General features: G+C 34.9%; 1 protein-coding gene across 1 annotated transcript in view; it reads left to right on the top strand.

Annotated features, from left to right (window-relative positions):
* The window catches only part of DGKB (diacylglycerol kinase beta), a 357,454-nt gene that overhangs the window by 86,636 nt on the left and 246,687 nt on the right, over nt 1–24,131 (top strand). Inside the window, 7 exon segments of the mRNA XM_040548594.1 lie at nt 2,938–2,987; nt 4,836–4,910; nt 5,465–5,584; nt 13,819–13,936; nt 16,771–16,859; nt 16,940–17,056; nt 21,250–21,348. Coding sequence (XP_040404528.1) covers nt 2,938–2,987; nt 4,836–4,910; nt 5,465–5,584; nt 13,819–13,936; nt 16,771–16,859; nt 16,940–17,056; nt 21,250–21,348 — 668 coding nt within the window.

Here is a 24,131-nt window from a genome sequence, read left to right as displayed (position 1 = left end):
ACACCTTTGACTCAGCAAAAATTGCAAGGAGTCAGTCCTGAACTTGATAATAGAAGTTTGGTATCATACCACTAGAATGTTTGAATATATGTGTCAATGTGCATTTAAAACACAAACAAATTACAAGATTCTAGGGCTGAATTCAATTGACAGTAGTAACTGTTTCATGGTAGCAAGCTATGCAAGCTCTATCAGAGCTCTAAAGAGCTCTGTGCACGCAGTATAACATGAAATGGAGAGCAGTAGCCTCCCCTGGTGCCAGGAACTGGTACAATGAGAAGAGAGAGAGAGAACTGAGAGTCTAGGGCAGGGGATGTTCCATGGATTTCCCCCAGCAGGAACTGCACAGGCAGAAGACTGTGAATGATCTGCATGATTTAGGAGCTAGAGTCTGGTTTAATAAATGTATTGTATTTACAGATTAAATATATTCAAGATTGTATGGGTTTACTACATGCTATTAAGAATATGGTTATTACATAAGTTGATTTTCTACTTTGTCATCCAGAGTTGAAACATACCATGTGTTATAACTTCTTAGTGCATAAATTTTGGATTATAGTGTATTAGTATGCAGAATTCCCTATTGATTTTTTTGCTGAATGTTCCGTATAAATTAATGGTATAATTTAACACTTTATCTTAAATAATTTTATAGTACTAGGCCCCATGGCTGCAAGGTAAAATATAAATCAGTATGCTAACATTAAGATTAATGCTAATCTAAAATCATAAATTTTTCTGTTGACAAAAAATGGAAAGCCTCTGAGTCTTAGCTGAGTGTTTGGAAACTGGATGCAGGGCAAGCAGAACATAGAAGTGGTGCTTTCAAATAAAATCTGATACAAACTAGATGACTTTTTAAAATAAAATGCACCAAAAGAAAACGGTGTTTAAAAAGAAAATGGTGTTTAGACTTTGAATGTATATCATCTATAGATTTTCATAGATTTACCAGTATTTCAGCAGATATTTGCAGTGTATTCCTAGAGGTTTTCAGTACTATGAATCTCACCTGTTTTACACACTCAACATATCTGTTCTTAAACTATGTATAGCTTAAATATATCCCAAACCTCCATAACAGAGAAATATTGGAAGAATTCAAGTTCTTTTTTTAAGGTCATATTGCAAATTGATCAAGGTGCATCTATATTGTTAAGGACCTCCATGATCTATGGCTCAACCTTCAAACTTGATTCATAGAAAGATTTGGAAGAGTGTTGCCAGCAGGTCAAGGGAGGTGATCCTGCCCCTCTACTCAGCCCTGGTGAGGCCACACCTGGAGTATTGTGTCCAGTTCTGGGCTCCCCAGTACAAGAGGGACATGGAGCTACTGGAGCGAGTTCAGAGGAGGGCTACAAAGATGATTAGAGGACTGGAACACCTATTGTACAAGGACATGCTGAGCAAACTGGGCCTGTTTAACCTGGAAAAGAGAAGACTGAGGGGAGACCTCATCAGTGTGTGTAAATATCTGAGGGGAGGGTGTCAAGAGGATGGAGCCAGTCTCTTTTCAGTTGTGCCCAGCAACAGGACGAGAGGCAACGGGCACAAACTGAAGCACAGGAAGTTCCGGCTGAATATGAGGGGGCACTTCTTTACTGTGAGGGTGACAGAGCACTGGCACAGGCTGCCCAGAGAGGTTGTGGAGTCTCCTTCTCTGGAGATATTCAAAACTCGCCTGGATGCCATCCAGTGCAATGTGCTCTAGGTGATCCTGCTCAGCAGGGGGTTTGGACCAGATGATCTTCAGAGGTCCCTGCCAACCTCAACCATTCTGTGATTCTGTGAGTGGATCCGTTGTGGTGGTATTGGTCACAGTCGAACAGGCCAGATGTTATGTTTTCTGAGACATCTAATAAGATGGTTGGTAAAGTAGATTGCTTGGGTTTTGCTATGAGTTGAGGCATTAAAGTGTCCTGAAACCACCCGTTTAAGGTGGTTTCAGCTCTCTTCTTGCTTCTTAGAAAATAGATCTTCTAGGGGGAAAAAGAAATGAGCACTTTTGAAGGACTTTTGAAGGGAATGGGGAATTCAGAGCTCTGACAAAGTGTGTCCCAGACAGTAGGGACAGAGTGAGGTATGCCTAGGCTTCTGGCCTTCATCTTAAGGCTTTTAAAAATATTTCTACCAAAGGTTCAAATTTCTTTGCTTTACAATTTGATGCTGTATATGATCAACTGAATAAACTGCTTTGAAATGTTTTGATATTAGTGGATATACCCACTCTTGTGGCTGGAATCAAGTAATGATAGAAACTTGAAGGTATATATTCTTTCTGGATGTCACAAAAATGCAGCTATTCTTGTCTGGATAGCTCTCCAGCATATTGGAAAGATGTTTTCAAGTTGATAGAGCAGGTAGGATTCATATTGACAGTCTGTGAGGAGTGTTTATTGTTGGATTTGACTGAATAGATGCTTCAAATAATATTCTATTTCATTTAGCATATGTCAAAAAGCATTTCTAAAGCAATATTCAGTAGTGATGACTGGATGAGAATGGAATAGCATTGTAACTTAAGCATGTTTATCAACATTTGTTCGATCAATTGTGTGTTTTCTTGTGTTCGGTGACATGAGAGAGAAGGGCCTTTTGGTGGTACTCCCCAGAAATACAGATCATCTCTGGGACGAACCAGAATCACATTCACAGATCAGATTAACAGTTGGAGGGATTATGTAGACAAGGTACAAATGTACTCTCCAGCTAATATGTCTTATTGGAGGCACTGTGGCAGGGAAGTCACTGAGTGAACCTCATATAGTACAAAATGTTTGGTGGATCTACAGTTACTATGTTCACTAAGGAAAATGTTAATGCTTGTCCTGTGAAACTCAGTTTGTCCTTTTTTTTTTTTTTTTTAAATGAAATAATATTGTTATTATATTTTCTAATCGAGTTTCCTTCTCTTTTCTTTTTATTTCCTTTTAGTTATGTTTCGGTTATATGATACAGATGGAAATGGATACCTGGATAATTCGGTAATTTTGTTTATTTATTTTGATGTGTTATAAGACTATGCCATAATGGTATACCTATAGAAGACTACATGAATCCTGAATTAATAGAAGCACTATAAATTATAGTGAATAGAAAGTTGCCCATTTTGAAACCAACTTTTGAGTTAGTTTTTCCATAAAGCTGCTGTTTCTACTCTGTATAATTTTGCAAATGCTGACACTGTTATTGTGTAGTCCTACTGTATATTTTTCTGATTTTTAGTCATATTACTGTAGGGGACATGTTAATATGGTTCCTAAAACTATATGGGTTGGTATGTACGTATGTTTCATATGTATGTTTCTGGTAGATGTATATGAAAGTAATATTTGCAAAGATTTCATTAAAAAGGGAAAGTGCGTGTCACACAGTGGGTATAAGTAGAGAGATGCCAGAACTTCCGTGTTATTTTGAACTAAGGAATAATAATAAAGTTTAAATATTGAGAAGTAGCCCAACCAAATGTTTTAAGGAAAATCAGAGGTATAGTAATCAGAAAGAGTTTTAAAAAATGAAACTATCTTTTTTTTTTCTCTTTCAGAGTATAAAGGTCAACTAATGGAAATAAATATTGTGTTGTATTGGCAGCTTTTATTTATTTTTCATCTCTGTCTCCACAAAGTAAGACAACAGAGGGGAGACTGATTAAAAAAAAAAAAAAGGTGATTTCCACAAGGGATAAGGGAATAGGGAAGCTAAGATACCTAGAGGTATAATGTAAACACTGTATTATATTTTTAGGCAATAGAAAATATCAGGCAATACAAAATGTTAATAACTAGTGAGTAATAACTACAATATGAGAATATACATTCTAGATAAGTATGTTTACAAACCACATTATATATATGAGTATGGAAAGGTCCTAGTGATACATGAATAAGGGAAATTACAATGCTCTAAGGTTAAAGAAAGAAATTCCAAGCCTGAGTTTTGGGTGGTCTGACTATCTGCCTTGTGTACAATGTTCAGCACTTCTGAAAATCAGGTCATAAATATAATAGTATGTATACTGTATATCACCTTGCACTCCTTTTGAGATTAAAAGTGAAAAGAATCATGTGTCTACATAGTTTTAATTTAATTTAGCCTGAAGACTGACCTACAGTTGATTCTTATAGTTACATGAGGATGTGTTCCAAGGTTGTGTAACATTTCTTGTTTTTTCTTAACAGCTGAAGAAAATATGACATTTCTTATAGACAATCTCTGGTTAAAATCAATCAGATTATGAGATTATACATGTATGTTTATGTCTAGAATAATATTAATGTAGCACTTCTACCTGGTGAATTTCTCAGCTGACTGAATATAGGGGGAAATCTTTGAATTTTAAATCTTAACAGCTCAAACTTACGAGTTTTGATTACTTATATTAATGGAGTTAAAATCAGAGTACTTCAGAAAATAACTGACAAAAAATTAAGGCCAGTTTATTTAGAACAAATGTTTTTCATCTCTCTTTCCGTCACATCAAATAAGGACTATAGATTATTCCTGCCAAGGAAGCATGCCAGCTAGGAGCCCTCAAACCTCTCTTCTCATGTATTAGAGTTTATTTTGTAAGGGTAAATACATTTATGTAAATGAAATATATTTGCTATTAAAATAATTTAAATTACTTTCTTGTTCTGCTCAGTGGGTCTCTGATTTTAAGTTTCACACGGTGCATTGATTAGCAATTAGTGATTAGAAATCAATTTTTTCTGTATATTTTGGTGTTCATAAAATAGTCACCATATGCAATAGGTTTGAATTACGAGTTGTTTGCCATAAAATTTGCCATTATAATATTGCATTAAATAGAATTTTTTTTCTTTCATCTATAGGAGTTGGAAAATATCATTGCTCAAATGATGCATGTTGCAGAATACCTTGAATGGGATATTACTGAACTGAGTCCAGTAAGCATCTATTTTATCATTTTTTTTATGGTGGTGTTAGAGACAGCTTTTATTTATTTTGTGATACTTCATGCCAACGTGAGTTCCTAGATATTAGCAAGATAGAAGTATTAATAGTTTGTGCTCCACCGTGACACTGTAAATTAACACTTTTTTCCAAGTCTTTTTTTTCTGGTTAAATCTGTTCTGTAAAGTGTTCTTTGGAAAAGTTTGAAGGCTTTTCTTCAGTGCACATAGTAATTAATATTTGTAACAAGTAATTTACCCCTGAAAATTTCTTGACGAGAACTGTCTCTTACTAGTATTGTACATAGTAAGTACACAAGGGGGCACTCTGGTTTGGGAAATGTAGGTGCTAATTAGTAATATTAGGTGCTAGTAAAATATAAATATGAATATTGCATTTCATTTTCTGACCTGGCGGCACTCATTTTAGTACAGGTACGATACAAGTAATATTTTCATTTTTGCATATGGATGAGAGACCATAGATCTCTACGCAGCTGGTTATATTAGAATATGGAACTTACGAGACTTTTCATGAAACTGTGTAGATTCTTCATGAAATGATGGAAGAAATTGACTATGATCATGATGGCACTGTTTCTCTAGAAGAGTGGATCCAAGGAGGAATGACAACAATCCCACTCTTGGTCCTTCTTGGATTAGAGAATGTGAGTATTAACATAAGAGTGTCAAGTTTCTGCTTGCATGTCAGCTGTAATCCTCAGGTTTGTTTCTCTATAACCTGTATAGTGAATGTTTTTTCTTGTCCTTTACTATGGCTGAATGATGTGTGAAGAACAGAAGTATGTCTTCAAAGTCAGAGCTACATTAACACCAAATGAGCCAGCTCTGGAGCTGGAAGTTGTAAAAAGCTCATTAGTTTGTCTTGTTGACAGCATATTATTAATTACTTGCTACAGTAGTGTCTTTTAAAAATGTTTTACTACCCATGTGTATGTTACAGCTGGCTTGGAGCGGTGTTTAGGCAACTTGGCATGGTGCTGTGGTGTGTAGCTTAACCATAGTGAATCATGAAACAGTCTAGGTTGGAAGAAACTTTGGAGATCATCTGGTCCAGCATCCTATTGAAAGCAGGTTCTTGTATTTTTTTATCCAGGCAGGACTCTTTCAAGCCCAATCCTAAATAATTCCATTGAGATGGATTCCACCAGTTCTGTACTGTAGGCAGCTTCTCCTAGTGTTTAGCTGTTCTCATGGGAAACAGTTTTTTTTTTCTTTCATGCCCAGACAGAATTTCTCCTGCAGCAACTCTTGCCTTCAGGCTTTTGTCCTGTCATGAAACATCACTGTGAATACAGTTCTTCCACCTCTATAACTACCTTAATAAACTATACTAAGTAGCAATATCAAAGAGAACACTTAGACCAAAGGATGGAGTATTATGAAAGAAGAGTGTAGGGTCTGTATGTTTACAAGTTCACATTAAAGATAAGGCAGATATAATATGATCAATGTTGTATCAGTTCACCACAGCTGTTTTAACTCTGGAATGTTGCCAGTGCCACCTGCTGTCCTGTATTTGAGCTAATTTTGAGCACGTGTATCTTAGCATCTGTTTCAAGTGCTTTTTTGTTATATAACTCTTTTTTTTTTCTGAAGTCTTTTCCAGATGCTGAGGTGAAATAATAAATAATATTTACCTTTCCCCACCTAACTGCTGTGTCCTGAACTAAATCTAGATTGCTGTAGTCACTCCATGTTATCTTAATCTCACAAAGAACGGTCACCCTTTCCAAACTGAAATATGTAACACAAACATGCATTTAGCAGGAGATTTAAAGTTCTTGCAAAATATCAATAATCAAAACTTTATCTCTTATAAATCAAATTACCACTTACATACCTGAATTGAGGATAACTTACAGTACATTTGGATCACTGTAAGTACTAATTCCCTAATTCTATATATGCAGGGCTGAGTGAAAATATATATGTATATATGTATTACTTCCCTATATTACTATATACTAAAATATATATATATTAGTTCCCTATCATCAAACAACAAATCTGTGTTAGATTGTATTTCATTACTTCCACAGGTTTACTTTAAGCAAAAAAAAAAAAAAAAAAAAAAAAAAAAAAGCTTTCACTTTAGGCATACTCTGTCAAGAAATCAGTAAAGGAGATAACTGATGGTCATTTTCAAAACATATTTCTCTTTTTTGACAAGTATTGTAGTTATTTTGGGAACATTTTGCAGTATCTTAAACAGCACCTGGGAACGGTACTGTTTAATATCTTTATCAATGACATAGACAGTGGGATCGAGTGCATGCTCAGCAAGTTTGCAGATGACACCAAGCTGAGCAGTGCAGTTGATACAACAGAAGGAAGGGATGCCATACAGAGGGACCTGGACAAGCTTGAGAAGTGGGCCTATGTAAACCTAATGGGCTTCCACAAGTCAAAGTGCAAGGTGCTGCACCTGGGTTGGGGCAATCCCACATGGGAGTACAGGCTTGGAGAATAATTCATTGAGAGCAGCCCTGCAGAGAAGGGCTTGGGGATTCTGGTGGATGAAAACCTTGACAAGAGCCAGCAGTGCGTTTGCAGCCCAGAAGGCTAACTGCATCCCGGGCTGCATCAACAGAAGAATGGCTAGTAGGTCAAGGGAAGGGATTGTGCCCCTCTACTCTGCCCTTGTGAGGCCTCAATTGGAGTGCTGTGTCCAGGTCTGGGGACCCCAGCACAAGAAGGATGTGGATCTGTTAGAATGGGTCCAGAGGAGAACCACAAAGATGATCAGAGGGCTGGAGGATCTTTCCTATGAAGACAGGCTGAGAGAGCTGGGGTTGTTCAGCCTGAAGAAGAGAAGGCTCTGGGGAGATCTGATTGCAGCTTTTCAGTACTTAAAGGGGGCTTATAAAAAAGACGGAAAGTGACTTTGTTACACTGACAGACAGGGTAGAACAAGGGGAAATTGTTTTAAATTAAAAGAGGCAAGATTTAGTTTGGAAAAATTCTTCACGCAGATGTAGTGAGGCACTAGAACAGGTTGCCCAGCGAAGGTGTGGGTTCCCCATCCCTAGAGGTGTTCAAGGCCAGGCTGGATGAGGCCCAGGGCAACCTGATCTAGTGGGTGGCATGGGGGCTGGAATTGGGTGATCTTTAAGGTCGCTTCCAACCCAAGCCATTCTAAGAATATTACTAAACTGCTTTTCTAAGTGACATGTCCTTGCTAATTACTCATTCTGATTGATAATTACACTTTTCAGAAGTTTCATGTTGCATATTAGTGACTGTTAGGTCATTTGTTCTACTGCTCCGTAATAGAAACCTGCAAAGATTCTGACCTTTTTATTTTATTCTGCATTAATCTAAGCACATAAAAACTGTCAGTGAAGTTTAAGAGATACCCCATTGGCTATCCTAGCCTTATTCAAAATGTCCTTCATAATTTTGTCACAAAAAGCCATTTAATGACAATTCGTTCATAAGGTGTTTTATTAGCCACAAACTGTATTCTGCTCTTTGCTAGGAGAGCACACTTGCACAATATTATTCCACTCTATCCTGATAAAAGCACCTGATTTGTGTTAGAAAGTTAGAAACTGACATGGCAGATATTTTGGTCTCATCTCTTGAGATGGATCATTACTGTCACCTCTGTCAGAGATAGTACAGAAGGTAGCTATGAACTGTAAGTTTGCAAGTGTTTAAAAATCCTTAGTTTTAGGAGTGGAAACTATTTTATTACCTCTTCATTGGCCACTAGATGTCACAGTTGCACTGTAGCTGGTACTGTACAGTTGCTGAAAAGCTGGCCTAAGTTGTGAGGGAAATTGAACAGTATTGCTTCATAACGTTCATAAATTGTCATCAATAATCTGAAACCAGGCTACTCTGCTTTTCTTTTAAGTCACTGGTTGTAACTTTCAAACTATTTCATCTCTTCTCTTGAAGCAAATATACTCTGAAAACTTATAAATTTGAGCATCAAGGTAAATCTTAATGAGACAAAGACATTTCTGTAGAAGTGTGACAATGCTTCAATTCTGACTTAAGTCAGAAGGAAATGCTCTTACAGTTTTATTTTGGATCCTCAAGCAGCAAATGTTATGCTATTATACTCAAAATTTAAAAAGTTAGTGGTTTTTTTTTTAATTTTTTAAAATCTTTTTTCTTCTTTTTTTTGTTTAAATGTGGAACGGAATACTTGAATGTGAATCCACGCATGGGAAATAATTCTTGTATTATTTATTATACTACCTTTGGCTTAATTTTTGAGATCTGAGTATGTGAAATTGGAATCAAACTAGAGACTTTAAAACATTTGCAAGAAGTTTGGTGTGGAGTCTGTTGCATCATGAGGAGTCCCTCTCAGGCTGAACTCTGAAATGACTGTTTAATACCTAGGCAGTTTAGTAGACTTATATTTCTTTCATTCAGAGAGGAATAAGGGTGATCTGGCTTCCCTTCCCCTTCGTTTTCATTTTCTTTCTTTTGTGATATTTTGGTAATTCCTACCTGAAGTCTAACAGCTCGATTTTCTAAAAGGCTGAAGTGCAGATGAGCCATATACTGTTTCTATATGTACAGAGGGCAAAACCAAGGCCTTGCTAGAACCTGTAGCTTATGCTCTTTTTGCCAGTTCTGCATTAGATCCATTCTAAGTGATGAGAGCTATTTTACCAATATCATTTCACATCATTGCCAGCAGAGGGGGAAACGCTAATGCTTGGTGAAACATCATACCAGGAGCTGCAGAGTGCTTTTTTTTTTTTTTTTTTAACAGTGCCATCTACTTTTATGCTGTACTCGCTCCCACTTCTTTGCAGAAGGTTTGCAAGTGCCATTCCTTACTATAGCTTTGCCTTTCCTTTTGCCTGTAGACTTGTAAAAGCCCATGAGAAAACAGGAGTAACCCTAATCTGATCTGGGTGTAAGGTGTAAGATATATGCATTTCATAAAGAGAGTGAAATTTACTGTTACTTAAAATATAATTACTGCAGCATTTATGTCTCTGCAGATGACAGGTGACTACTAATTTAGGGACAGAGAAACATGGTGGTGTGGCTAATTATGAAGCTTATTCCAACAAATGAATTTCCCCTCCTGTGCTTCCTTTTCTGTTCCTTGCTGTCATTTCCTGATGTGCGTATTAATACCTAAGCATTTCTGGGTGATGAGGATAATATGCCAGTCAGATGAAGACAGGGGAGGTAATTTTTTTGTCTGTTCTTCAAATTTTTCAACACCCACCGCACCCACCTTCAAGCATGTGCACGCACCCTGCTCGCTCCCCCCGCACCCCCAATTTCTTGGAAGCGAGGAGCCCTCCCAATGGCCATGCCTCTTGAATCCGGTTAATCTTTTTCCTGTTGAAACAGACTTAAAAACCCCTATCTCCAAACTCAAACAAACAAAACAAAATCTGACATGAATTCTTTGCTGACAGTCCAGCAAAGAAATACAAACTTAACCACCTTTATATTAAAATGAGGTGCTCTGTGGTTTAATGGACACTTCTCTCCTTCCCAGTAATCGAACAATACCCAAAGATCAGTCACAAAAACGTCTTCAGGTCATGGACATATTTTTAAAAGACATGAAAGCAAAATAACAATAGGCCACAAAAGAATAACTTAGCATACTCCCTAAAATCCTTCATCCTTGGTTGCTTGTTACTGACACTCCTCACAGAAACAACTGAGCATGCTGATATTTCAAGTACTATGGCTATTGTTGTATGAGGGGATACTTGCTAGGACAAAAACTTGCATTTTTATCTCTTTATTTATTTATTCATTTTAAGTTTCAGAATCTGTGTTTTTGTGCTTGAAACCTCTCTTTGGTTTCTTTTATTTACAAATATCTAAGAAGCTGTAGTAAGTTAACATTAGACCAGACTAGGGATGTGTAGCTAAATTCTGTGACTGTATGAAAGTTTCTACTAATTCTAAGGCTGGCTATGTCTTGGCTGATTTGCTTTTTAAGGTCAGGTCCTTCTGGCAATAAAATCCATGAAGGGTCAGGAGCATAAGTTAAGAGAACCATTGTTAACAAAATAAATGTTACTCTTGTCATTATGTGCTAAAATCTATGTGTGGCATATGGAGGCTTCATTTTCAGTGATGTATAATGAAGTGAGGAAGAGATTTTTACTGTACCTGCCCTGCTTTGAGATTTTCTTAATGACTATTTGTTTTTAAACCCTTTCTCAGGATATGGAAGCAAAATGACTGAATGCCAGTAAATGCACCAATATGTCAGAATTGTGGATTTTATTCATACTTAAAGACTTGCATTGAGGGAGCTTTGTTTCATATTGTCGTCTTTTTTTTTTTTTCCTTGGCAATGTTTTAAAAAGTTATGTGCATGTATAATCATATGCAGAACTTTATTGCTGATTTTTGGCAGTGCACAAGAGCAAAAATTTAATTTGCTATTTTCCAAAAGTGCATTGTGTTTATGTAATGGATTTGCATCAGTTGCAGTCTGTAACACAGTTAAGTGTTTTAATTGGCAGAACACCCACATCAAGACTTGTTTGTTTTTCTGATAAGGAAAATGCCAGCTAAGTTAGTCCATATGTTCTGTTCAAATAAGAAGCAACATATTCACATGTAATAGCCATTCTTCAAAAATAAAATTAAAATGAAAAAGTAACACAAAACTAATGGGGAAGAGGGGCGTGTTTATGAATAATCATGAATTTTTGTTATTTTTTTGAAATAGCAAATATTTTTGCTAAGGAAAGCTTGTTGTCATGCATTTCAAGTGCTTGTGGTTTATGATTGTACAGCTTGTATCTGTTGATGTCCTGAGTAATATATGTTAAAATGAAAGTGTACGTTGTTTACTGTGTTTTGTTTTGTTTTGTTTTGTTTTTTCCACAGCAGGATTCACATGGTCTTTACAGTCTAGTGAACAATTGTTTACTTTCAGAAGACTTCGAACTTACCCCGTGTATTATAGCTTAGCAATACTTCAAAAATAAGTTGAGTGGTGTAGTAAGATGGAAAGAAAATAGAAGTTGCAGGGATCCATTTAATGAAATACATCCTCTTCAGCTGCTAGTCATGGAGGAGCTTGAAAGGCTTCTAAGGCTCCACGGCCACAGAATCTAAGGGGAAATGGGAAAACTTCCACACTCTTCTAGCCTGAAAATCCCACATAAGGTATCTGCTCTGCTCCGCTCTTTTTGCAGAAAGGGGACCCTCACATTGCCCTGCTGTCAGAGATGGCATTTGAACTCCTGCTGGTAATATCAGGGGAACTTCACTTAAGCTCTGATCTCAACAGAGGAAAAAAATATTCCAGCTGATTTTTCAGTTCCTTTTGTTGTAGGTAATTTGTAGGAATTATTCAAAACTGTGTTCTGGCTAGGACCTGGCTTTGAACCAAATATTCCTTATTTCTTGGAGTGATGATTTTTATTCAGGAAAACGTTCTTTTTTATTTTTATTTTTTATTTTTTCATAAGGATGAAGAAGTCTTAATCATCTTTGACTTGTCATTAACAACTAATTTCTGGAGTAGAGCAAAACTAACTTTTAAGGACAAAACTCATGCAATACATGCTAACAAACAACAAAATATTTTTGTTTTCATTTATAAATATATGTCCATTTACATTGATCATCCTTATCCATGAAAACCATCATATTATCGAAGATCTAGTCAGCAATATTGTATATACATTCTTGTAGTTTAATACAAGAAATCACAGGCTGGATGAGAACCATCTGTTGATGGTTAAATCCATTCCATTAAATATGTCCCAATTTATGTTTGTAATGAAATGACCAAAAAGATCACATCATTCAGTAATACACAACATATCAAACTACTGTAACCTGTTTCCAGGTGATAGATGTCATTAATTACTTCTGTCCCATTGGATATTACATTCATTTAAAAAAAAAAAAGTACAATTTCAAGTGCAATTTTATTAGGTTAGTCCCATTGTTTAATTCAAAACCTTTTCTGAAAGAAAAAGTCTGACAACCACACTTGTCTAGAAATGTAGAATTTACAGAATTAATTGTGCAAAAATTGCAACTTTAAAATTGCACATCATTTTAATAACCATATAACAACAGTGAGGTCCCAGGATGGTTCCATTAAGAAGGAAGGGGAGAATAGTACAAGTGAAAGCATACTTTCATAAAGGTTTCATAGCATTTGTTAATGTTTTGGTTGTAAGTGTAACTTACTGGGCCACTGAATTGGAAGTGTCAGTCTGTTGATTGGTCTGTCCACGCAAGATTTGACTATAGTGCTAAAGTTAGATGAAAAAAATGTAGGATTAATTGTAGAGGAATTCAAGTTTTAGAGAAGAAGTCCAGGATGTAATCCCCCCCCTTAAATACTTGATTTTTGTTTTACTAGTGGCAGTAGATTAATATAAATTAGAGCTGGAAATAGATACTATTGTGGTTAGGACATTGTGATGTCCCACTTCACATGTAATTATGCATGTTACTCATTTTAAGGGTCTGTAAGAATATCTGTGAAGTTTTAAAAAAATCTATTTTTAAACTTTTTATTGTTGGTTTGGGGGAGTTTTACTTTCTAACCTGCAGCACATTTATTTCTATAATTAGAGCAAATTTTAGTTGTTTTTAAAACTAATTATAATGTAAGATCAGGCTAGATTTAGTGCTAACTTAGCATTGCAGTGTTGACAACAACCTGGTGTTTTTTTCTGAATCGTTTTTGAAACACACGGGCATCCATGAGCTTCTGAAGAATTTTTTATTATATCATTGCTTCTGTATTTAGAATGATTCTACTGTGATCTGATGCAGAGTATTAAATGAAGTAACAGCTTGTCTTTTATGTTCTTGAGTCAATCTCCAATTTTTACTGGCACTTATATATTTCATTGTTTATTTTATTAAGTGAAATCTGTTTCTTTTATGTCCTGTGCAGAATGTGAAAGATGATGGGCAGCATGTATGGAGACTGAAACACTTTAACAAGCCTGCCTACTGTAATCTTTGTTTGAACATGCTAATTGGAGTAGGCAAGCAAGGTCTCTGCTGTTCTTGTGAGTATAAGTATTTCAATGTCCATTTGTATCTATTCCTGGAAGTGTTGTAGTCTCTGCATAACAAAGAAGTAGTAGCTTCCTAGTACAAACCCACTGCCAGCACAATGGTTCTTTCCCCTTAGTTCACTATGCTTGAGTGGTCAAGATTCCGTTCTTAATTTTCTAGGACACGGGTCTTTCAAAACTGCTGTATTCTCTGTTATAATTGCTCTCAGTATTCAGACATTCCAATTTTATTGTTTGCTTGTATTCATTTTTATTTCTTTTCTCTTACCAAGCATCATGCTTGAGATACAACCTTTGTTGTTGTTGTACCTCTTTTGTATTTGTGAATAATTATTCAGATTCTTTAATAGGTATACTTGGCCTACTAATAGAGTACATACTTTAATTATTAGATACTTGCTTAGTATCCAGTGTTTGTTTATTTGAATGTTGCACATAATTCTTGTTCTGTTATTTGTAAAAGTCAATACCCCAGTTTCCCACAACCTGGCATCAAGACTCCATAACACTTGTAAAGTTTTGTATGTTTACTTGATTTGCGATTATCAGTCTTGCCATTATTTCTCATAATAAATGGCTATAGATTTTAATGAAAAAAATCACAGAAAAAATACTGCATCAAATCTGACCTTCTTTAAATTATTAGATGCACTTACTACAATTCAATTCCTTAAGTTATATCTCTGTATTTCATAATAATCTGTGTTTGACCAGTTTATAACTGGTATGTTGATAACCTAAATCTTGCCAAAAGATATAACTGCTTGAATGTTTCAAGAGATGGATGATCCATAACCCATAACTCATAAATTTCTTTTTGTGGTGTGTTCCAATGATTAATCATCTTTTTTTCTTCTTTTCTTTTTTTTTTTTTTTTAAACAAAGACCTGTCTTCTGATTTGAATATGTCTGGTAGATGGTTCCAATGATTGGTGATTGGTTCGTGTTATGCCCTTCTCCATTAGATTAATGAGATCTTTAGTACCCAATGTATTCTGTTCATGATGGTATCAAGTCACCTTTCATTGTTCTTTTTGATAGATTAATCAGTTTCTTAGTGTAACTTACTTTCTCCATTTTTTGGCATGAAAGATAGCCCATCATAGCTGATCAGGACCTTTCTGAGTGTACGGTTCTATTGATTTAATTTGATATTAGTCTGAACGAATGAGGGTTTTGGAGTCAGCCATTTCTCTCCCCTCTGTGGGACACAGAACTCGATTCAAATATAAATCCTCTGTGTATTGGTTTTCACATTGTGTAATTTCATTCACAATGCTATGGAATGAGAGAGATACCTTTCTTAAAAGCAATTAAAACAAATAGAATGTATACAACTTCAGATTAAGAAATGCTAATGACATTAAATGGAATATATGTTAGATGTTGAGTTGACTGTTAGGTCTTAAAATAATATTAAAGAATGTATCATTTCATGTCAAACTGATGTAAATTTTATCCTTGTGAGGAAACAATAAACTTAGATGATTGAAAGAAAGTTTTATTCAACAAATAATGTAGATCTTCTCTAGTAGTTATCAGAAATGTGTAGACAAGTTATATATATATAAAAAAAAAAAAAAAAAAAGCTACCCCAGAAAGACCAGCCTTACAAGAGCTTTAATTTTCTCTGATGTAGTGTACTTTTTAAAAATTTGTTATTGTGCTTGGCATTTACTTGGTGGGAAGAATGGTCCCAGAGCAGCTGAAGAACTTCCACATAGTCCTTTCAGTTACTTCATGCAGGAAGGGACATGAGTATACTTACAAAACTATTACTCTATTTCTTTATCTCGCTAAGCTTCTCCTCAAATATATTTTCAAGGCACTGCTATAGATTTCATTATTTGCATTTTAGATTGTGTGGGAGGAAAAAAAAAAAAAAGAAACTGCAGGAGGCCTCCCCATCCCTCCATGGTCCAATCAACAATGTTACTCCCTGCAGTTTGTCTGATTAATGGCTGCGCCTCCCACTGGGTTTGTGTAATAGGTGCAAGCAAGGTGTTTAGAAGTACTTTGTGCTTAATTGCTGTCGAGGTCAAAAGCGTGAGACATATACCACGCAGGGAGAAATTCATTCTCAGTTTTTAATAGTTGACTCTATTGAATGCAGATATTAGCTGTAGCATTATTTCCTCATCTAGGCACAGTTGTATAGCTGAAGTCAGAGATCTTTGCATTGTACCTTGACATTTGTATGTTTCCCAAATGCAGGTAGGGTGATCTTTACAGACAAGATCAACAGCAATAGTTAGCTGAAGTGGGTTTGTGGGGAGGTAGAAAAGAAAGCTTCTCTGGAGGTGGTATTTGGGAAAGGAAGAGTTAAATTGGGGTGATTAGATGAAATGCATGAAAACAATTGCTATCTGAAAATGGACTAATCAACCATTTAAGATTTATAAATCAATAGAAGGAACAACATAAACTCATTGGCTTTTATTTTTGTGCTTGCCAGCTGCTCTCATGCCTATAGTTTGTAAAATATAGATTTCTTTCTACTGGCAAATGACACCAAGCCATTTGGCAGTCATCAATTTGTCTTTAATATTTTTGTCGTTTGGCAATTATTGTGGAAAAAATGTAGTGAGCTCTGATTTAATTAAGCATTTCCTGTTATGCAATGATAGTGCATTCTTGGATTTTTCACTTGCATAATATTTCCTGTTCTAATTGGCCTTTTGTATTCCATGGAAAAAGCAGTCTAGCTGGAGTTTTCATTGACTGATTGGATTGATTATATAGAGATGACATGCTAGTAACAGTTCATAAAAACATAGTCAGAAATACCATTGCTTCAGCATCTGCTAATGTGTTTCTTTTTTCAGTTTGCAAGTATACAGTCCATGAACGCTGTGTCTCAAGAGCTCCCGCGTCTTGCATCAAAACATATGTGAAGTCCAAAAAGAATACTGATGTAAGTTTGGGGTAATACTACCTTTACCATGTACCTGTTAATTTAGTAACGCTATGTATATCCACACATTTCTTTTGTAGGTAATGCACCATTTCTGGGTAGAAGGAAATTGTCCAACAAAATGTGATAAGTGTCATAAAACCATAAAGTGTTACCAAGGCTTGACGGGACTTCACTGTGTTTGGTGTCAGATCACAGTGAGTACTCTATAATAATACCTTTAGCACAGGCTTTAGAGATGAAAATCTGCATGTTTTTCACAACCACAGAATTCAAAAAGTCTCACTTGGTATTGTCATCAGGAATGGATAGTGTGTATTTAAAAAATTGTATATGCAGAATATTCATAGGGGGACTCAATTGTTGCAACCAAATAAATGTATAATATGCTTCAACACAATATAGAAGTGTCTTAATGTACAAATATACATTATAAAAACCAGAATTCCTGATACCTATTGTGGTGTCAAGAGTTTTCATTACTGGTAAAAGTCAAAGTCATGGTGAATTTAGGGTAAAACCCTAATGGGTGGTGTACTGACAGGTAAATGAAATTGAGGGCATCTGGTAGGATACAGTGATTTCAAGTGTCTGTGAATAATAGCAGAGACATCTTGATAGTATACTAATCTGTGCACCAAGCCTAATATATACAACTTCTGTGCACACCTTATTCAGGAGGAACCAGTAACTGGAACTAATGACATTCAAGGAACACTGCCCTTATAAGTGAGATCTTCATGCTAGAGAGAACAATGTCAGTATTTCTGTTTCTAGCCTGGGCAGGATTTAAATGTACATGGGGAGGGATATTTATCTGTCTTCTATTTTTTTGGGTACCCCCACCCCCTTTTTTTTTTTTTTCTGATATCATTATTATTATTGTTATTGTTATGGAACAGCAGTTTTTTTGTTCAGTGTTTTAAATAATAATCAGAGAGTGAGGCATTAGTGAATGTTTGTTTTCAACATACAAGTTTGGATGGTTTGTGACATATTTTCTTAACACAAGAATACAAAATATGAAACAGCATCAAAGAAAATGGATCCAGAATACTTTCAGTTATAAGCTGTTATGATTACTTAAAAACCAATATTATAGAAGAAAGCAAATATGTAGTCCAGATTGCTGTCAAAATTTGGATAATTTATTTAGAGAATGAAAAACGCAATCCAGAATTTTGAAATGCAGATACTTAAATTTAGGCAGTGGCTATCTCTGTTTAGGTAGATAAATTAAAATGTTCTGCTCTAGATATAGATGTGTTTACATCCTCATAATATATCTTAATAAGAAATACTTATTGCATAAGGCTTCCTCTTGAAGTTAAAGGAAATTGTAAATTTTTTAGGTCCTCTGAAAAATTATTGTCCCTCTATTTATATATCTAAATATGAATCTGGACCAGACTTGTAAAGTTTTTTGCTTCTTAAAGATGCATATAAACATTTAGAGAACTTTCATAAGCAGTAAGAAACACTGAGGAAATACTGAGGCATGATTTTTCATTGATGTCTCTGGGAAGAAAGAGGCTAACTTATTTTGAGAATATCTTTAGTGTCTATCTGCGTGTTTAAATACTTAAATATCAATCAAATTTCCGGTTAAAAATGAACCTATGTTTTCTGACATTCAGAATGGAAAGTATTGTTGTTGAGGCTTACCTTGACATTTGTATTTTGTATTTTGAAGATTTTTATTCTGTATTTTCAAGATTTTTATTTTCAAAGTAATGTTATATTTTCAAAATAACTATTTTTTTTATTTAATTTTAATGACTCTGGTGTAAATTAGACACAAATGAAAAACGAGTATTTTTAAAGTTTGAAACATACTGCAACTTAGATTTTATTTTCAATCTCCTATTCACTTTTCTTGCAATTCTATATAAGAACTTTTTTAGCCTTTTTTTTTTTTTTTTTTTGCTAAGAGTAGTAATTTTCTTATTTACATAAAAAAACAGTGTTTTAAATTTCTAATGTAGGTTCGATTTTTGAATGGATATTTTGGAGTTATGTAATTATCACATCTTTCATACATTTTCACCTCCTTGTACAGCAGCACATTCAGGGCTTGTTCCTGATGTATTTTTGTAATGCAAGAGGATGTTAGTTATTATATAGCTAATTCTGAGTCTCTTTCATGCATTTTAAGTATTCTCCTTTTAAAAAGTAATAGGGTCACTTTTAATGTCAAATCACTGATTCAAATCCCCAAATTTAGAGATATTTGGCACTATACTTGTTATACTGAGTTTTCAGCCAGGCCAGTGATTCCGTCTTCCCTATACTCCATATTTTTCTACACTACCATGGTCTCATAAATGTTTTTTTCCTCAAGCTTTCTCTCCAGCAAATATGTTGCATTTTTTTCCTACTTTATAGGCATCTGGTTGTGAGGGAGGTAATATTCTAAGGGAGTAGATTTATGGTAAGGGAATTTTGGGGAAATTAATTTAAAATCTGCTAAAACATTCTTTTGAGACGGGATGCATATTATTTTATATCATTGTGTCAAAGTTATTTTGATTAAAGCTACATATCTTCTACCAATTCTGTTGTCAAAGATCAGCAGAGACTAATAAGAAAGTTAAGCTATTTTTTTCATAGATAAGTTTGCATGCCTCCGAGTAGCAGAACTGCTAATTACCACTGAATGTGTGAAGATACTTTTATTTGATGTAACATGGCCTGGTGTGCATTAATTATGGTACAAGTAGCCTTACCACTGAGGCAGAGAATTAGCATGACAAATGATCTAGATTACAGGGCTACCAAAATACCCTCACAATAAGGCTTTAATACTAAAAGTAAATCGAAACTCGTTAGACTTTTATTTTCTGTTGCTAAGTAACTGCCTGAAAAGGTAACTTTGCAGTATAAATGAATATGGACAAGGCTAATATTAGGTGCCATTTAGTTCAAAATTCTGAAATGTTATGTCAACATTAACTGTACAAGATAGCTTTACCGGTAATATGTTCTTTGTAAAGTTTATACATCAGCAACTGGTATCATTTTATTGTAATTTTTGTAGAGTTCAACTGGCATAGTTAAATCATCTAAGGGAAAAATGAATCAGTCATTGGAAAAATGTGATCTACAGATGCAGCTATTGAACTACAGATTGTATAACAGCTATTGAACCTGTTGAACTGTTGCTGTGTGCTACCTATTAAACCAGTTAGATCACTTGATAAATAGGATTTTTACTTCAAAATTGATGGTATTTATTACCCTTATTATTTTTATTTGATGCAAATATACATGTCTTCTCAAAAGATAAAATACTCGTGCTTAAGATAAATGCATGTGTTACCTGAAGGACTTAATGGACAGTTCATTTGATCAATGAAGAAATACTAAACTTTCATGAAGTTTTACAATAAGAAGTTGTATTTTACTGTGGCTATCTCTAATACCATTGTGAAATATACCAATAAATGTGAATGTTTTGCATGATCTAGGTACACAACTGGGCCTTTGTGTTGTGTGGTTGGATTTAGAGACGTTCCAATTGAGTTAAATCCTAAGATATCAATAGGAACTCTTGATTGATAATGCAAAATATTTCAATAAGTGTATCATTATTAATATTTGTTGGCATTTTATGTTTATACATACTTTCCCTTTCTGCCTTTTTATCAATACAGAAATAAGCCAATGCTTTTTCAGTCAGTAGACTTGAGGATATTCCTTCCGTATTCTCAGTGTAGAACTCTTCTTATTGCTTTCATGAAAGCTAGATGAATGCTAGGAATGAAGTAGAAAAAGGAGAGTAATTTAGGTTCTTCAGCAGTCAATGGAAGATTGAACATTGATTCAAACAAGACCAAAGTAGCTTAAAGCTCTTAGATATTCTTATATTATTCTCTTTTATATTTCATCTATATTTTCACAGATATTGCAGCATCATAATCAAATCAGTGGTGAGTTTATAAGCTTCAGGTGGGAAGTAGAGTTCTACCAGTAATGCCAAAGGCTGCCCAAAATTACCTGAGGTCACCCACTAGCAGTAGTACGAAAGTCACTTACTCAGTGCAAGAAGTTGAAACTTTGGATCACTGAAAGCACTGTGCTGATATTACTTTACTGTCATGCAAAGTTCTCATTTTGTGTGCTGGACTACATGTGCAGTTTCTAAACTGGAAAGCATTTTGATCCACTGTTCTTTGCTTCAGTATAAATTCACAGCTTTTGTCAATCCTAAGACTTTTTTGTTTTGTTTTGTTTTGTTTTTTCACTGCAGTGTGTTTCATTTTCCTTGTAATACTCTAGTAATAGATTAATTTAGCATATCTAAACTCACTCCATTCCAGGATGTGCATTTTCTCAGACTATAGTAGTAACATATCAAAGTTGAATCTTTGTTTTTTCTGTCTTCCCATAGTTGCATAATAAATGTGCTTCACATCTAAAACCTGAGTGTGACTGTGGACCTTTGAAGGACCATATTTTACCACCCACATCAATCTGCCCAGTAGTATTGGTGAGTTGTCCATATGTTTATTTCAGATGTAATCTTCTGTTGTAGTTAATGGCTGAGACAATGCTGGTACTGACTGCCAGAGGATTTGTTAAATTCACAGGACTGTGTGAACCTTAAACACAACGGGTAATTCTGGCTGATTAGTTCATGCACAGTAGTGCTTTATCCTCTGTGTATTGCCTTTTCCTTCATGTGAGAATGAACTTTCTGTAGGGCATATTATAACTGAAGCTGACTCAGGTTTTATTACTTACTTAGACTGTACTTACCAGAAACTGTATAGGCAGAACACTTCTACGTTTTACATCTTTTATAGATCCAACTTCCCAGAATAATGAAGTTATTCTTATGGACAGTTTTTGCTTGGGATGCATATTGTATATCTGCAATGCTGAGGTCTCTGATCTAAGCCGGAGGTTACCTAGAATGATGACACTGGTCTTGCAGTAAGCTATGCATCAACGTTATGGTATATTTTATTCTGCAGAAGTGGACAGTAAATTTCTCTGTCCGCAAAAACAATAACTCAATTCAATGAAAATAAAAATGCATTCTATATATGTAGGTGGTACTGAAAAGAGCTGAGCATCTTATCATGAGAAAGATATCTTTGGAATTAATTTATGTTATCAGAGATTAAAACAGATGTTATATACTAATGAAATCATAGCATCATCATATAATAGAACAGATGTGTGGTCCTCTTAATTTAAATATATGTTATAATAAAAGTAAGAAATTTCAGGACTTAAAGAATAATTTATGGTAGTGTGAAAAAGTGAGAAATTTTACCTTCTAATCTTAAACCTGTTTCTGATTAATAAGAATATTTGTGTTTGTTGTAAATTATTTCTTTTCTGATTAATACTTTTGGCTGTTCATTTGTCAATCTGCTAAGGAATGAATGCTGGACTTTGATCTTCAACATGAGTAAACTGATAGTATTCCATTGCTCTCAGTGAAAGTAAAACAATGGAAAGCTGGCTATAGTATTGTATGAAATATTTTTGCATATTTATGCAGAGTCATAAGAGTAGTTATGTGGTTTATCTGTAATGGCATTTTGATATTATCTGGTCATGTTCTGAATAATAATTGCAAAAATGTTAGGTTTGTCAGATGATTACATTTTGCATTATATTATTTAATTTTCAGGATTTTAGGTCATACTTTAAATGTAGAAATTCTGTTTTTGCTATTTGGGAGTTTTTGTTTCATTGTTATATATTGTTTGCCATTCTTATAAACTGAATAAACCTCTGCATGAAATTTCATCTTCAATTATATTGGTGTAATTCCATTTCCTCTTCAGAAGAGGAAGACGTATAGAGGAATTAAGATTTTTATTTCACAAGTTTAGTTTAGTTAAGTTGTTTAGAGGATATATAAAACCACTCTAGAGTCAAAATCATCCTTGAATAGGTTAGTCTTATCTGCACATTTTGAAGGCGTAAGCAGAAATAAACGTGTTTTCCTGTATCGGAATCATGTTTCAGTATTGCATACTAATAATGTAACATAAAACATGTATTTCAGCGCTATGTTTGTATATTGTTAAGAATGGAAAATACGTTTTGCTGTGATTTAACGGGAACTTTATAATTTTGTAGTATATTTGTTCACCTAGTAGCTTTTTTTCAAAAATGCATTAAAATCCTGAGTATACCCATGTTACAAATAATACATTGGTGAAAAAATTCCTCTTAAAAATGATTACTTACAGTGTACATGTTGTTTATCTCAGTAATTTTTTTAATTAGTTTCTCCCATTTTCTGTTAAGGGGTTTCCTTTTGAAAAATGTAGATGTGAAACCAGCACTTTCAATAATGGCAATCAAAACAGTAAATGTATGGACACTGAAATTGTCTAAAGATATAATAGTAAGAGTGTCTGTTAATAGAAACGATGTATTAAGACATAGCAAATCATAAACCTGACAGTGGAAGTTTTTCGTCTAGGACATAAAGTTAGCTTCAATGATCACCTAAACAATAATATACCTTGAATATACCTCGCAATGTTACTTCTATGAGGAAGGCAAGAAAAAGCAGATTACCATATTGGCACCATGTTACAGTGCCTTTCACAGCACATTTACCCTTGAGTACTTTGAGGTATCAGAGAAGAAAATCTCTCTTTTCCACTGCTGTGTTTTAACCCTGGCAGTCAGCTAAGCTCCACACAGCCACTCACTCACTCCCCCTGGCAGGATGGCGAAGAGTCAGAAAGGTGCAAGTGAGAAAACTCATGGGTTGAGACAAAGACAGTTTTAATAGGTAAAGCAAAAGCTACATGTGCAAGTACAGCAAAACAAGGAATTCACTACTTCCCATCAGCAAGCAGAAGTTCAGCCATTTCCAGGAAGTCAGGGCTCATCACATGTAAGTGTTGCTTAAGAAGACAAGCCTTAACTTAAAAATCATACAGATTTTTGGCCAGCTGGGGTCATCTGTCCTGGCTGTGTCCCCTCCCAGCTTTGTGTGCTGCCTGTCCAACTCACTGGCATGACAGTGGGAGAAACAGAAAAGGCCTTGATCCTGTGTAAACACTGTTTAGCAACAACTAATACATTGGTGTTCCAACACTGTTTTTGTAACAAATGCAAAATGCAGCACCATACAAGCTACTATGAAGACATCAACTCAATCCCAGGCAAAAGATGTATACTCCTATAGAAGTTAAAGTAGTTGTGGGAAAGACAATACGGCACGTGGAAAAATCTTGTATCTTTGATATCACAAAAGCTTTGGCCTCCCTTTCATCTGTAACTTTGGAAGTCCAG

This window comes from Cygnus olor, chromosome 2, assembly GCF_009769625.2.
Source record: "Cygnus olor isolate bCygOlo1 chromosome 2, bCygOlo1.pri.v2, whole genome shotgun sequence".
Lineage (NCBI taxonomy): Eukaryota > Metazoa > Chordata > Aves > Anseriformes > Anatidae > Cygnus > Cygnus olor.
This window is presented reverse-complemented; position numbering and strand designations above follow the sequence as displayed.